The sequence below is a fragment of the Pararge aegeria genome, chromosome Z, assembly GCF_905163445.1.
Source record: "Pararge aegeria chromosome Z, ilParAegt1.1, whole genome shotgun sequence".
Taxonomy (NCBI): domain Eukaryota; kingdom Metazoa; phylum Arthropoda; class Insecta; order Lepidoptera; family Nymphalidae; genus Pararge; species Pararge aegeria.
In genome coordinates, this window is record NC_053208.1 from 517750 (window position 1) to 532047 (window position 14298).

At 43.2% G+C, this 14298-nt stretch overlaps 1 protein-coding gene across 1 annotated transcript; it reads left to right on the top strand.

Annotated features, from left to right (window-relative positions):
- Positions 1-2362: 2362 nt before the first annotated feature.
- On the top strand, positions 2363-13385 carry LOC120636699. The gene is given in 4 exon segments (XM_039908285.1): positions 2363-2459; positions 2561-3967; positions 9608-11092; positions 11493-13385. Coding segments are annotated over 4 exon segments (4566 nt in total). The 5' UTR covers positions 2363-2392; the 3' UTR covers positions 13100-13385.
- Positions 13386-14298: the final 913 nt, after the last annotated feature.

Genomic DNA, 14298 nt, shown 5'->3' on the forward strand with positions numbered 1-14298 from the left:
CTTATGTTATCTCTAAAGATGTTTGGCACCATCTGAAGTTACGACACCGATTCAGCGAATCGTAATGTCTAGGGGACTCATAAACTGACACTTTGGCAAAAGAAAAAATATAAATTCGTATGTAAAAAATTACCTTAAATCCATACGAAAAATGACAAATATGATAATACAAACACAAAATACAGCACCTTGTGACAAGAACCATAGACAACTTAGTTTATATAAGTTGCGTAGTGAAAATAGATTGGTGCTAGGAAGCATTGGCTTTGATTGGGCGTTACTTACTTAGGGATGGGCTAGTCCGTCGATACTAAAAACGGGCATAAGTGCCTTAAGCCAGTGAGCTCCCAGTTGTTTTTCTCATCACCATGATTTTGGCATTAGAATAGTTGATAGGCAGACTTAAATCTTTGCTAATCTGTTGCTATATTTCCGGTATGGTAAACATCGTTGTATCATACCGGAGGTTGTTTATTTCTAAACTCCACCCACCGATGCGTAAATAAAATACTACAACCTAAATTCAAATTGAAATTTCCGTTATTTCAAGTAGGCCTAAAAATAGCCAAGCTTATACGAAGGCATACCACGGGATCTTCAGATTGCGCCGAAGGGTTCAACCGCCATATTTGCAGCCGTAAATGTCGCACGCGCATCGGCTTATTAATTAGCCATACAAAGAAGTGTCGCTTAGACAGTGTTTGAACGTCTCTCAAGACGTACAGGCCAATGTGTATCTAATAAAAGTACTTTTGAAACGCCTCTACTATCGGTTCGGAAGTCAGATTCTACCGAGAAGAAACTCAGCAGTTGCTCTTTTCCAATAGCCGGAGGCATCCAAGCAACCTTGTCGTTAAAAAATAGCCTCTTTGCTAGTTGGGCTAAAATTCCCAAAATAGAGATTGCGGAATCGAAGAAGAACGCAAAAGTGATGTATATCACCAGTGTTATAATGGACAAATTCTGGGTTAGGACACTGGGTTAGAACAAGGACTAAATATCCTTTAATTACCAAGACATTGCTTAATCCACACAATTGACGGACGACACTTAAATCATAATTTGCGCATCTCTTGGCTGCATCACTCTCCGTGGTTGTTTTGATTTGGATTTTTACAAACGCCATCTAGTTAATACAGTAAGAACTAGTTCATAGCCAAACTCTATGAAACGAGTATAATGTAGTTCATAATTTGGATACAAACCATAGTACTATTGTACACACCCAAAAGATGGCGCTGCTTCTGTTGTTAAACTGTTTGAGAATGTTCGATAAGTTTTCAAAACTAAACGACTTTAAATATTTAAGGTGGCGTGGAATATTGTTATTATTTTTATTTAATAATTATAAAATATGTTTTATAAAACAACTAAGTATATCATCGTTATTACAGATCGTCGAACTGTGCTGTTCCTCGGAGCCGGCTGGTCGACGCGACGTGAATCGTTCTGGCTATTCATAGCACGGGGGACGGACGGGTTGTGGAGAGGTGTTGAGAATAGAGTTGGGAGACTTTTCATCTCATCGATACTTTGTGACTGTTTATCGATACGCGGGAAATTTTTAGTGAGGTCATCTTCAGCGTTATCACCCACCACAGAGCACGGGTCTTCTCTCAGAATGTGGAGGCCTTACGCCACCACGCTGGCCAAGTGCGGATTGGAAGACTTCACAAACCTTTGTAAACGTTATGCAGAACTCTCAGGCATGCAGGTTTAACCTCGATGTTTTCCTCCACAGTTCAAGGAAGTGATACTTTAAAATCTTTTAAGTGCGGTCAATATCAAAACCAGCAGGACTATTCTGTGTCTCAGGTGACACCAAATTAAGCTGGTTACCGTGGAAAGCTGCCATCTAATAGCGTCCGAACTACATGTATATTATGTATATAGCGAAGTCAACTATATTATACATTATCTATAATATAGTTGACTTCGGCCTGCCGAGAAGATTCCACAACATTTCCATAATTTTGACCCATGTTGTTTGGTTTCTAACAAGGTATTGTAGGTACATTATAAGCGAATTGTCCAAAGCCGAAGCAATGAAACTTTCATGAAATCAATTCGTAGTTGTCTTCTTGTGATTAAGAAACACTTAAATCAACCAAGGAATTTCTGAAAAATTGGCGGTCGTAGCAGTTGATCATTTTGTCGTGATAATTAACACGGTTCATATCTGTTTAGCGGGAGTGTATTGATTATGATTAAATATTCTGTGGAACGATAAAGCAAAACCTTTACTTGAATGTTTAGTGCAGTGCAGGTGACCGAGCGGATGTGTGAGTAGCGTTGCGCCGACGGGAATGTTTCCAATCGATAGCGGCGCGGCGCGGGCCTAGCGCGGGCTCGCGCGCCCGGGCAGTGTTGCGGCGCGCGCGCCGTCGCCGCCATGGGCAATCACCACTCCGCCGCCTCCGCGCACCGCACCCGCAAGAATGTGCACTGGAAGACTGCAGGTGACTATACCGCGGCCGTCGCGTCCAATAAGAGATGCGCACGACACTTTGTTACCACGTACCATGAGCCTGTAGTAATGTAGGGCGCGTTGCGGTTGCAGGTCGGCCGGCGCCGCCGGGCAAGCCGGAGGTCATCCCCGTGGCGCCGGACGAGGAGCCCGACGCTATCACCCTGCGCTGGGCGGCGCCGGCGCACGACGGCGGCGCGCAGCTGCGCGGCTACCAGGTGGAGTGCAACCGCCTGGGCTCGCCCGACTGGCTGCGCACGGCGCCGCCCGTGGTGCTGCGCCCCGAGCTGCTGCTGACGGGCCTAGCGCCGCCGCACCGCTACCAGTTCCGAGTGGCCGCGCTCACCGCCGCCGGCCGCTCCGACTACAGCGAGCTGTCCGACGTGCTGGCGCCGGGCCGCGCGCCCGCGCACGCGCCCGCCTTCACGCGCCGCTTGACCGATGTCACGGCGCTGGAGAACGACGAGACCGAGTTCCGCGTGGAGTTCAGCGGCGTGCCATCGCCCGCTGTGGCCTGGTTCAAGGACGACTGCGAGATCTTCAGCAGCCGTCGCACCGCCATTACCACCTCGGACACGACCAGCGTGCTGCTGTTCCACCAGACGCTGGCCAGCGACGAGGGCGAGATCAAGTGCACGGCCACCAACCGCGCCGGGCACGCCGCGTCGCGCGCGCGCCTGCGCCTGCTGGCGGCGCCGCGCCTTCGCCTGCCGCGCCGCTACGAGCACGGGCTGCTGTACGAGGTGGACGAGACCGTGGTGCTCAAGGTCACGGTGGTGGGCCGGCCGCCGCCCGCCGTGGAGTGGCGCCACGACGGACGCGAGCTGGAGCGCTCGGCGCGCGTGCAGCTGGCGGGAGCGCCCGGATTGTCGGTGCTGCGAATCGCTGCGGCGCGGCGCGGTGACCGCGGCGAGTATCAGGTCAGCGCACGCAACAGCGTCGGCGAGGACTCGGCCGCCTTCCTGCTCACGGTTACGGCACCTCCCGAGCCGCCGCGCCGCGTGGCCGTGGCGAGGCAGGTGGACAAGTCGGTCACGCTGGCCTGGGAGGCGCCGGAGGACGACGGCGGCTGCCGCGTCGGCAACTACGTCGTGGAGTACTACCGCAGCGGCTGGAACGTGTGGCTGAAGGCCACCACGAGCCGCCAGACGAGCGTCACACTGTTCGACCTCATCGAGGGCAGCGAGTATCGGTTCCGCGTGAAGGCCGAGAGCCCGTACGGCATGAGCGCGCCCAGCGCGGAGTCGGCACCCGTGCGCATCCCGGGCGCGCCGGTGGACATGGACTTCCTGGCGGTGGAGTCGCGCATCCTCAGCGAGGCGCTGACGCGGCGCGAGGGCGAGGCGCCGGCCGTGTCGCCCGCGCCGCGCCGCAAGCGCGCGCCCGCCGCACGAGCCGCACCCTCGCCAGTGCCGCTGCGCAAGCAGAAGCGCGGCTCCGGCAGCAACGAGTTCATGCTGGTGCTGTACCCGGACGCCGCCCAGACGGAGGACAAAGCCGGTGAGTGCAAGCAGTGCATTCTGCTTATTAACATTATTACATTAGTTATTTCTGCTTAGCTTTATATTCTTACCAATAGATTTGTTTAATACTAGAGTATAATGAAAAATTAAGATCTATAGCTGATATCCTCGAAATATTTTGAAGTTTTGAAGGCGAAATCTGAACTAATGGCAATGCGAATGTTTATGCAGAGCAAGTCTCATTGTTGTTTGCTTGTGTTCTTTCAAATCGAGGGATTTTCAATAGGGTTCCTGATTACCGTACCTAGCGTATACGTCTCACCAGTGCTCTGCAATTTCTATTTTAATTACCCACTAACACAGGCAGCGCCTGTTAAAATGCCAGCTTCTATCTTCAATGAATTCATCATCGTCATTACCAACCTATTACCGGCCCACTAAGCAAGGTTTGGGCAGCATTCCACCACGCTGGCCAAGTACCGACTTCACACGTCGTAAAACATTATGAACTCTCAGGCGAGCAGACTAACGATTGTTTCTTTCACCGTTTAATCAAGTGATATTTCATTATTTAAAATAGAAACGCACATAACTCCGAAAGTTAAACGTGCGTGCCGGGGATCGAAAAAGCATGGCCACCAGCCCACGAGGCGATCACCGCTAATACAATAATTTTATGGGCATTTATTTAGGTCTTATCTTAGATCTCAATATGTAAGGCAGAATATCTTGCATATATTTTTTTAAGGTTTGTTTGTTTTTTTTTTTATGATAATACATTTTAGTACTCAACTAACTAAATAAATAAATATTCTACAACAATACACATATCGCCATCTAGCCCCAAAGTAAGCATATATTGTATGGATACTAAGATAACTGATGAATGTTTTTATGTATAATAAATACTTATAATATTTGGATAAACGCGGTCGTTTATCCAAATATTATAAGTATTTATTCACTGAAAAACATTATGTTCACCACACAAACATTTACCATTTGTGGGAATCGAACCCGCAGCGTTGGACTCAGGACGCGAAGCCAATCGGCCGCCAAAACTAAATAATGCTAGCCTACTTTTATATACTCTCGTTTACAATAACTGCTGCAACCGTAAAAAATAGCAAATGCTTTGATCTAAATTGTAATAAATATGATTTTTAATGATACATTGTGTTTGCAATGACATAAACAATAGCCGACTTCAAACATTGAATTATGAACATATTTTATTTATCTATACACTTTATTTGTAAACCACAAATAGTAAAAAAAAAAAAAACAATGGACAACAAAAATAAACTTCAAAAGTAGGATACAAAGGGCGGCCTTATCGCTTAGTAGCGATCTCTTCCAGGCAACCTTAGGATTAGGAAAACCAAGGGAAACCGATTGGTGGGGTGTATTATTATTATATACATACTTACGAACAATTACACACTAATACTTATCAAGATTACACACATAAAAGATTAATAATAATAAATATAAAAAAATAATAAACTGATATATACTAAAACATACTTAAATATGAGTAAGAGTTAATCACTGTCGTCTTTATTGTTCAAGATAATGGGCTTTAAAAGCATTTTTGAATATGTCTAGTGACCTTGACTGTCGTATGCTTATTGGGAGTGCATTCCACAGTTCAGTAGCTTGAACAATGAATGAATGCTTATAAAACTTAAAGTCAAAGTCAAAGTCAAAAATATCTTTATTCAAGTAGGCCCACAGGTGGCACTTTTGATGCGTACATAAGAATTACACGGTAGTGAGATGATGGCGATAACCACATTCGTAAACTTAAAACTAAAGCTACGAGGGTTCCAAACGCGTCCCGGTCTAAGAAGAAGCCCACAACAAACTTAGCCGGGTGTTTTTTTTTTTTATGAAACGGCATGCTCAAAGTCAGCGTACGACAAGAACGTATATCTGACTGCACTCCAAGAAAATTAAATTTCTCCTTTAGGTAAGAGGGAGTTTTAGGGTTAAATAACACACAGTACAGAAGCGACAGAACATGCAGATCCCGGCGACGACGAATAGGGAGCCACTTAAACTTTATTCTAAATTCAGATACATGATCATATTTGCGTAAGCCAAATATGAACCGAATAGCGAGATTTTGAAGACGCTCAAGTTTGTTCAGTTGGTCCTCGGTCAGGTTAAGATAGCTTGCGTCCGCATAATCAAGAATAGAGAGAATAAGAGAATGTGTCAACATAACTTTGGTCGGAATTGGAAGAACAGAACGCAGGCGACGCAATGACCTAATAGTCGCAAACAACCTCCTACTCAATACGTTGACATGCACAGACCATGATAGTTGTTTATCAAGATGTAAGCCTAGATCTTTAACAGTGTCACAGTAGGGAATAGTGACACCGTTGTATACAACAGGAGGGAGATTCTGCCAATCAACTCTAACACCCAATCCCGGGCTGCCAATAATGATAGCCTGAGATTTTACAGGGTTAACCTTAAGTCCATACTGCCTGCTCCACACAGAAATGTTAGATAAATCACTATTAACTGCAGAAACAGTAGGACCAAGATTTCCAAGGGTAGAGTGACGATATATTTGAATATCATCTGCATACATGTGATAGAGAGAAGAAATACGATGAGTAATTGAGTTAATGAAAATAGCAAAGAGTAGGGGAGACAACACGCCATCCTGAGGTACCCCAGCCGCAACATCACACCAGGACGATGAGGACTCTTCAATCCGAATGCGCTGTTGACGACCATTGAGGTAACTCCGAAACCATTCTAACACCGATGGAGATATGTTAATCTTGCGCAGGAGACTCAACAGGATGTCATAATCTACTGTATTAAAAGCATTACTAACGTCAAGTAAAGTCAGTACTGTGAGTTCCTTGTTATCCATCGCCCTTCGAATATCATCGGTAACTTTTACTAGTGCTATAACCGTACTATGACCAGGGCGAAAGCCAGACTGCAAAGGACTAAGAATACAGTTTTTATTAAGGAAAAGACTAAGTTGCTGGTATACTAGTTTCTCAAGGACTTTTGAAATAAACGGCAAAATTGAAATCGGACGAAAATCGGAGAAAGATGCAGGGTTGGCCTTTTTAGGAAGAGGGATAATTTGAGCCTTTTTCCAGGCTTCGGGAAATTTGCTAGTCATGATAGAATGATTTAGAATATGGGTTAAGACAGGGGAAACAATATCAAGAATAGGAATGATCATATTACGGCTAATGCAGTCAGTACCAACAGCATTCGAGGTGATGGACAGTATGCTCTTCTTAACATCACATTCAGTTAAAGTCTTGAAGGTAAAGGGCAAAAAGTCTGGAGTTCCGTACGAAGAGAGAATACTAAGGGTACGATCTTTATCGATGCTATCCATTGTATCGGAAGTAGAGAAATGTTTATTGAGGAGCTCGATATCAATGTTACATAACATACGTACATAGTCCTACCTCAGCCATTATTGCATGCAGTGCATTGTGTCTAGAAACAGTGAAAACGCCCCGCGCCCGTCTCACTTTACACCTGCGTAATGTTGCTAGCTCACTTTTGCCCATTTTCACATTTTATGGTGAACGCTTAAAACATTAGAGGGAAAATAATTACTGCCATCTGCTAAATGGTATGAAGTGTATGACCGTTTATTCGTGAAACCATTCTAAAGTGGAGTTTTCAATATTAGTCGTGTACACGCTTTCTGTATGTTCTAAGTTCTGTGTAAATAACATATAATGACTGGACTGATTTGCATTTTTGTTTATTTGCCTCAATACAGGAGCCGACCTTGGATCTATAGCTATATTCTTTCACGCAGTTGATTGCCTGGAAGGGATAGCTAGGTAGCGATATAAGGACGCCAAATTTCACCCTCTGTTTAAGTTGATCTATATTTTCTTTTTTTCTGTAAAAAAATATACCTATGTAGTCAGTTAAAAATAAATCATGAAACCCCAAAGGAGCATCTGAAAAAACATGCCTTTTTTATGGAAATTGCCACTTTGCAAACCTTTCAATAGACGGCGTTCTTGAGGTTAGACTAACTTCACCATCCATGTTTCCAAGTGCTTATCTTAAATCATGCTAAAACTAATATTTCTTTGGAAAAAAACATTTTCATAACAGGATTCTAGTAAGTTTGATAAATTTTCAATTTTCCTGTATGTCTGTGCCAACGTAATGCTGATCGTTGTTCTTAGAATTGAACACAATTAATTATTGGCAAGCCGATCAAATTCCTTCACACTCAAGTCACAATCATTATAAGGCTGGAAACGTACTTAATCGTAAAACGCCAAACTACTCGTGTTCTAGCAGCGGGTTGGGTCTAATGTCCAACACGAAAGCCTAGCTATTAGATCAATAAATAGGCTTATGAATAACACAACTAGCTCTACTCGCGGTTTTTCCCGGATTATTTCATTTAATACTTCGTTGCTTCAGCAAATGTTTTTCCATGGGAATTTTATGTTTTTCTCTGAGCCAAATTCCGTCAAGAACTAGCCGTTGAAAGTGCATTGGTAACAAACAAACATACACTTTCAACTTGAAGAGGTTTTGATGAATAATTAATTTTTATTTTATATCGTCTAGCCGTAAGGAATGCATATTATTCACTATATATTACTTATACTATATTTATTATGCCCACTATTAGCGACGTGTCTAGTTATAAGTGTGTCGGGGCCTTTAAAATCACTGTCACTCTGAAAACAATCCACTACGTGGAAGATAATCTATTTTTAAAATCGTTAATAAGAATATTATCATTGAGTTTATTATGAGTTAGGTCTTTGATTCATTTTTTATTATGTAACATTTAGTATTGGCTGGCAATTAAATCCCTACGGAAAATCATTCCTATCGAAAATAATCAATCTCTTATTGTATTTCAGTAATTTTTGTTATACCTTTAGTTGAACCTCATAAACATATAAATGTGTGAATTTCATATTAGTGGACGATCTAGAGCTACTCCAATGCGGGCCTCGCGGTCTTTGAACATGAAAAGTCGTGGTACTTGTTTCTATCACTGACATGTGATGTTACTCTTAACACAGGATCTACGCTTTAAAGTGCTCTCCGGAGCACGCGAATCCATCGCCGTGATTCGGAGTTTATACCTAGTGGCAGAGAATACTGAGAATTTATTGGCATAAGAATTAATTCCTAAGTACTTCATTCTACCATAAAGGGTTGTTTGGAGAAGATCGCTTAAAGTGATAAGACCGCCTTTGCGCATTATATATATATTAATTTGTGCAATAAAGACTATCCGGGTAATAATAATCTCCGTCATTTCCATTCCCTTTTTTTGTAATCTCTTCGAATACTATGTTCGAATCGATGTAGTTAAATTTGGTTATGTCATTTTAACAGCCTTGGATGTGTTATCATGTACCTACTGTTGACATTTTGTTTTTAACGTTTGCAAGTGATCTTAAAAAAGCAAATAATGCCAATGCGAGATTAAAATAATATATTAGTATTATAAAATTTGTTCATTTACTGGTTTGCTCAATTGCGAAGTGTAAAGCATTTATTTAAATAAAACGGAAGTTTGCCCGTGCTGTTTTGAAGTTAGACTAAGATATAATTCCACTACATAAACTATTTGATAGATGTCAAACGTTAAAAAGTCTAAGAGTAATGTCTAAAATATTTCTTTCGTTTCCAGAAAAAAGAAAGTCCTTCCAATTGGATTTAGAAGACGCGCTGTCGCCACCACCTATATCGCTGTCGGCACCAGAACTCAGCTCCCGGTGCGTTCTGCCCTTCAAAGCCCTTCGAAACGCCGTCTCCTCCACAGAACTACTCCATGAACGAGCAATGGCCAGATTCTACAAAGCTGTTGCCCTGAAAGAAGGGCAAGAAGAACAAAAACAAAAAAACGAGAAAACTCCTCAAAGCGAACCCAACCACATTCCGTATAACAGCGTCGAACAGAACCACACATTCGACCAAAGATCACAAAATATTTCAGAAGAAACTAATACTACGATTATAACAAAATCACCGACGCCAGAAATCCTTATCAAATCGGACTCTATCGAAGAAAAAAAAGAAAATACTGTCACACCTCGACAAAACTCTGACAATTCTGATAAGCATAACATGTCGTTTGATGAGGATTATACCGCGAGCACTGTTTCCACCGATGGTGACTACACGGACGAGGATGAAGGAGACAGTCTCACCGAGGAAGTTGGACGGGAAAGTCAGTTAGCAGAGGAAGAGGAAACTTACCATCCAAGAAACAAAACGGCTCTCCCGCAGCCAATGAACGAAACCATTGACGAAGAGGAAGAAGAGGAACAAGAGAGAGAACCCATAAAACCTTTACCTTTACTCGACCCTAATTTCATACCAAAACCGATTTTAAAGAAACCAATCCCTCCGATTCCAGTGCCAACAGTACCTGTACGTACGATTCAAAACGACAAAAAAATCGATTTAAACAAGAAACAAGAGAAACTCGAAGACAAACAGAAAAAAGACGAGAAAATGACTTTATTTAAGAAAATCACTAAACAAAAACCTTTCAGCTTTCCAAAAATACTCAATAAAAAAGACACCGATAAATCGTCAAAAGCGACGACACAGGCCGAAGAAGAGAAATCGACAAAGAAAGCGGAAAAGCTAGATGACAAGTACGGCGATGAAGGAAGAACAGTTATCGATTACTACGGCAACATCGTTAAAGAGTACGGTGCTCCAAAAAGGCCAACAACGCCTCTTTATTTAAATACGGAGGATCTAAAACAAGTTGCGGAACAACAGACCAGTACCGACTCTAAAACCGATAATAGTGTAACAGACCCAACACCAGAACCAACCGTACAGTCGAAGAAAAAAGCTGTTAAGAAGGGGACAGAAAATAAAGTTAATTCGGTTAAAAAGAAAAGAATACCACCTAAGGAAAAACAAATCCCGACGAATCAAGAGCAAGAGATAAAGCCGCAGGGTAAAGCAAACCTGCACTCAATCAACAACTCGACTCAGAAGAAGAACACAAAACCTCCAGTTACTAGAACTGAGGACACGCGTGTTCTCCTAAAAACAACGGAACGAGCTACTATAGTCATACCTATAGATTACAAAGAATTAGAAGAGAGAGCGAAAGTGAACGTCCGCACAGCCATCGATTACACAGTCGACGTGTGCCTGCTGCTGCTTGCTTTCTGGCTGTACTTCTTCAAGGATGAGAGATTAGCGATTCCATTCCTAATACTCATCATTTACCGACAGCTCCAAGAGACTATTTTCAGAAATATACCTGAATGGATCGACCGCCACACGCCCCAGTGGCTTAAAAAGAAGACTTCTTGATTATTCCCGATAGATTGTGCGATTATTTGATTGTTATGTGAACTTTGTGTGTTGTGCGATATTGTGAATTATGTTGTTAGATAATGTAAAGTTTTTATATGTTTTAAGAAATTCTAAATAAAATTTAATATGTATATTTATCCGGTATCTAGTAGGCGATGCAGTATTGGGGCATTCATAAACCTTTCCGAAAAATTGTTGCGTACAAAATTAACTGTGTAATTTTATTTTAAATCAATAAATTATGTTAGACTTTCGGTACGGGACTCAGTGTGTTAGATTCATATCGCAGTTTAAAATTCCGGCCTCGGACTGCGGCCACGGCTCACCGCGGCGCGTGAGGGATCCCACACGGTGCGTGCTGCGGGACAAGGGGCTGGTGCTGGGCGTGTACTACAGCGAACACGCCAAGGGCGAAGGCGCCATACTGACGGCTAGCGCACAGAAATATGATAAACAATGCGGAGGGAAACTTTGGAATCAGTTGAAGTTGACGCCGATACCGCGACTCGGTGAGTACAGGGTTTTCTACGACCTGGACAGTTACTTTGGTTACGTGGCCGTCACTGGCTTAGGTTCCGAGTGCTTGAGATACAACACCATGGAACAGCTGGACGAGAGTAGAGAAGCGATTCGAATAGCTGCTGGTTTGGGTACGGAGGCGTTGCAGAAGTTCAAGCCGTCAACGATACACGTGGAATCGTTCGGAGATGCCGAGGCGTCCGCGGAAGGCGCGACTCTTTCGACTTGGAAATTTCAAGAATACAAAAGCCCTAAGAGCTCCCAATTAGTGGCTAAACCGAAACTAGAGCTATACGACGATTGCGATGGCGAAGGTTGGAAGATCGGTGCATTAAAAGCGGAGTCGCAGAATTTAGCTCGCTTTCTCCAAGAGATGCCTGCGAACTTGTTGAACCCGACGTCGTTCGCTAAGATAGCGGTGGAGCTGCTGTGCGAACTGGACATCAATGTCGAGATCAAAACACAAGGCTGGGCGGCGAGCCACGAAATGGGAGGTTTCGTAGCTGTGGGCAAATCGTCGGTACAGCCGCCTCTCTACGTGGAAATAAGTTACTTCGGGGCGAGTGAGACTACGAGACCGATCGTGATGATCGGCAAAGGTGTGACGTTCGACAGCGGAAGCCTGGACCTGAAACCGCTGAAGGAATTGAAGTACATGAAAGGAGACATGGCGGGCGCCGCGTGCGTGCTCGCGATCACCCGCGCCGCGGCGATTCTCAAGTTGCCCGTCAACATCCGGGGCATCCTGCCTCTGTGCGAGCTGATGCCGAGTGGAAGGAGTCCCAAGTTCGGGGACGTCGTATCCAGCGCTTCTGGTAAGTCAATCCATATAAGACTCCCGTCGCGCGAAGGGCGTCTTTTGATCGCAGACAGCTTAGTGTACGCGAGGAATTACTGGCCTAAATTGATCCTGGACATTGGCACCATGTCCAAGGAACTGATTGATACGCTGGGAGGCGCAGCTTGCGGGTGCTACACCAACTCCGAGGAGCTGTTCCGTTACGCGGCGGCGGCCAGCGGTCACACGGGCGACAGGATTTGGCGAATGCCTCTGTGGAAGTTCTACGAGGAACGCATAAGGGACTGCCAGACAGCGGACGTGGCTAACACGGGGCGCGATCAGTTCGGTGACTCGCCGAACTGCGCCGCATTTCTGAAGCAGTTCGTCTGCGACAGCAAGTGGATACACTTCGACACATACAACGTTGCGTACACCAAAGGCCTTGACTTCCCTTACCTGCGCAGAGGGATGACTGGGAGGCCCACGCGGACGGTACTTGAATTCGTGTATCAATTATTAGCTGATTCTAAACTGTGAGTTGAGTTACATACAAGATTTTCCTTAAGAACCTTCGTACACGGCGATATTGACGGCGAGCTGCCACCCCAATACAGTCGCAGCCTTCATAGCTTTAAACTGAAAAGATTTTTAGCCAGTTTTGAGCCGATGACGCGTGTTCCGAAAAGAGGTGGAAAATAATGTCATGTGCAAAGGTTCAAAGTTGATGACTGTTATGAAATAATTCTGTAATGTTTCGAAAAATATCTAATTAATTTGCCGTACTTACTTTATTTAATAAAATTGTTAAATAAATAATGACTTCTTTTAATAAACAGTATTTTCTATCTTTATGTCTGTCTATAGTCTATGTTATAAACTATAACTTGCAAATATAATTATGCTTTTGAAGCCCACGCGATTCAGGTCATATATGTTCTGAATTCTGCGACCAAGACTTGGTAATTGTTACGGCGTGATGGGTTTTTGCTCATCATCAACCTGTTCTATGAGAATGGAGGCAGGTTATAGTGATAGCGAGAATGAATGTTCTTGTAAGATATTGATATTCAAGTATTTAAGTTACAGATTTTATGTCGCACCGCTGGGAACAAGTCTCCTTTTTTTATTTGTGTTCCTTCCTTTTTTCCTTCGACATTAGGATCGAAGACTGTTCTAGGTCGGTACTCAAATATGCTACGTGATAGCATTCTGGTTTTTTTTTTTTATGCAACTTCTACATTGTGCAGAGTCTACAACCGGGTACCTACTACAATATCTTAAATATTAAGACCTTACATACATATTTTTATATTTTATTAATTAAATACGTTTACTTTTTTTTTTTCTATTATAATTTTTTTTTTACTCTTTATATATATATATATATATATATCTATATATATTATTTTTTTTTTCTCCCTCCATTTTCTGTCTTTGTTTAATTACATAGTTTACTTTGTTTAAAGATATACAATTCCAACAACTTATTTTAAGTAATTTTACGTGACTTTACAAATTATTCTACTTTTTTTTTTCCTCTTCCTTACAAGTCTCCTTTCTGGGACAGAACAGACCCTACACCCTACACGCTGTTCAAATTATCATAACTTTGACAGATGAAAAAGCCATTAACTCAAAGAAGAAGAAGAAGAACTTTGACAGATGAGTCTTCTACCATCTTAGAATGCATCATCGCTCACCACCAGGTGAGATTGCAGTTACGGGCTAACTTGTAG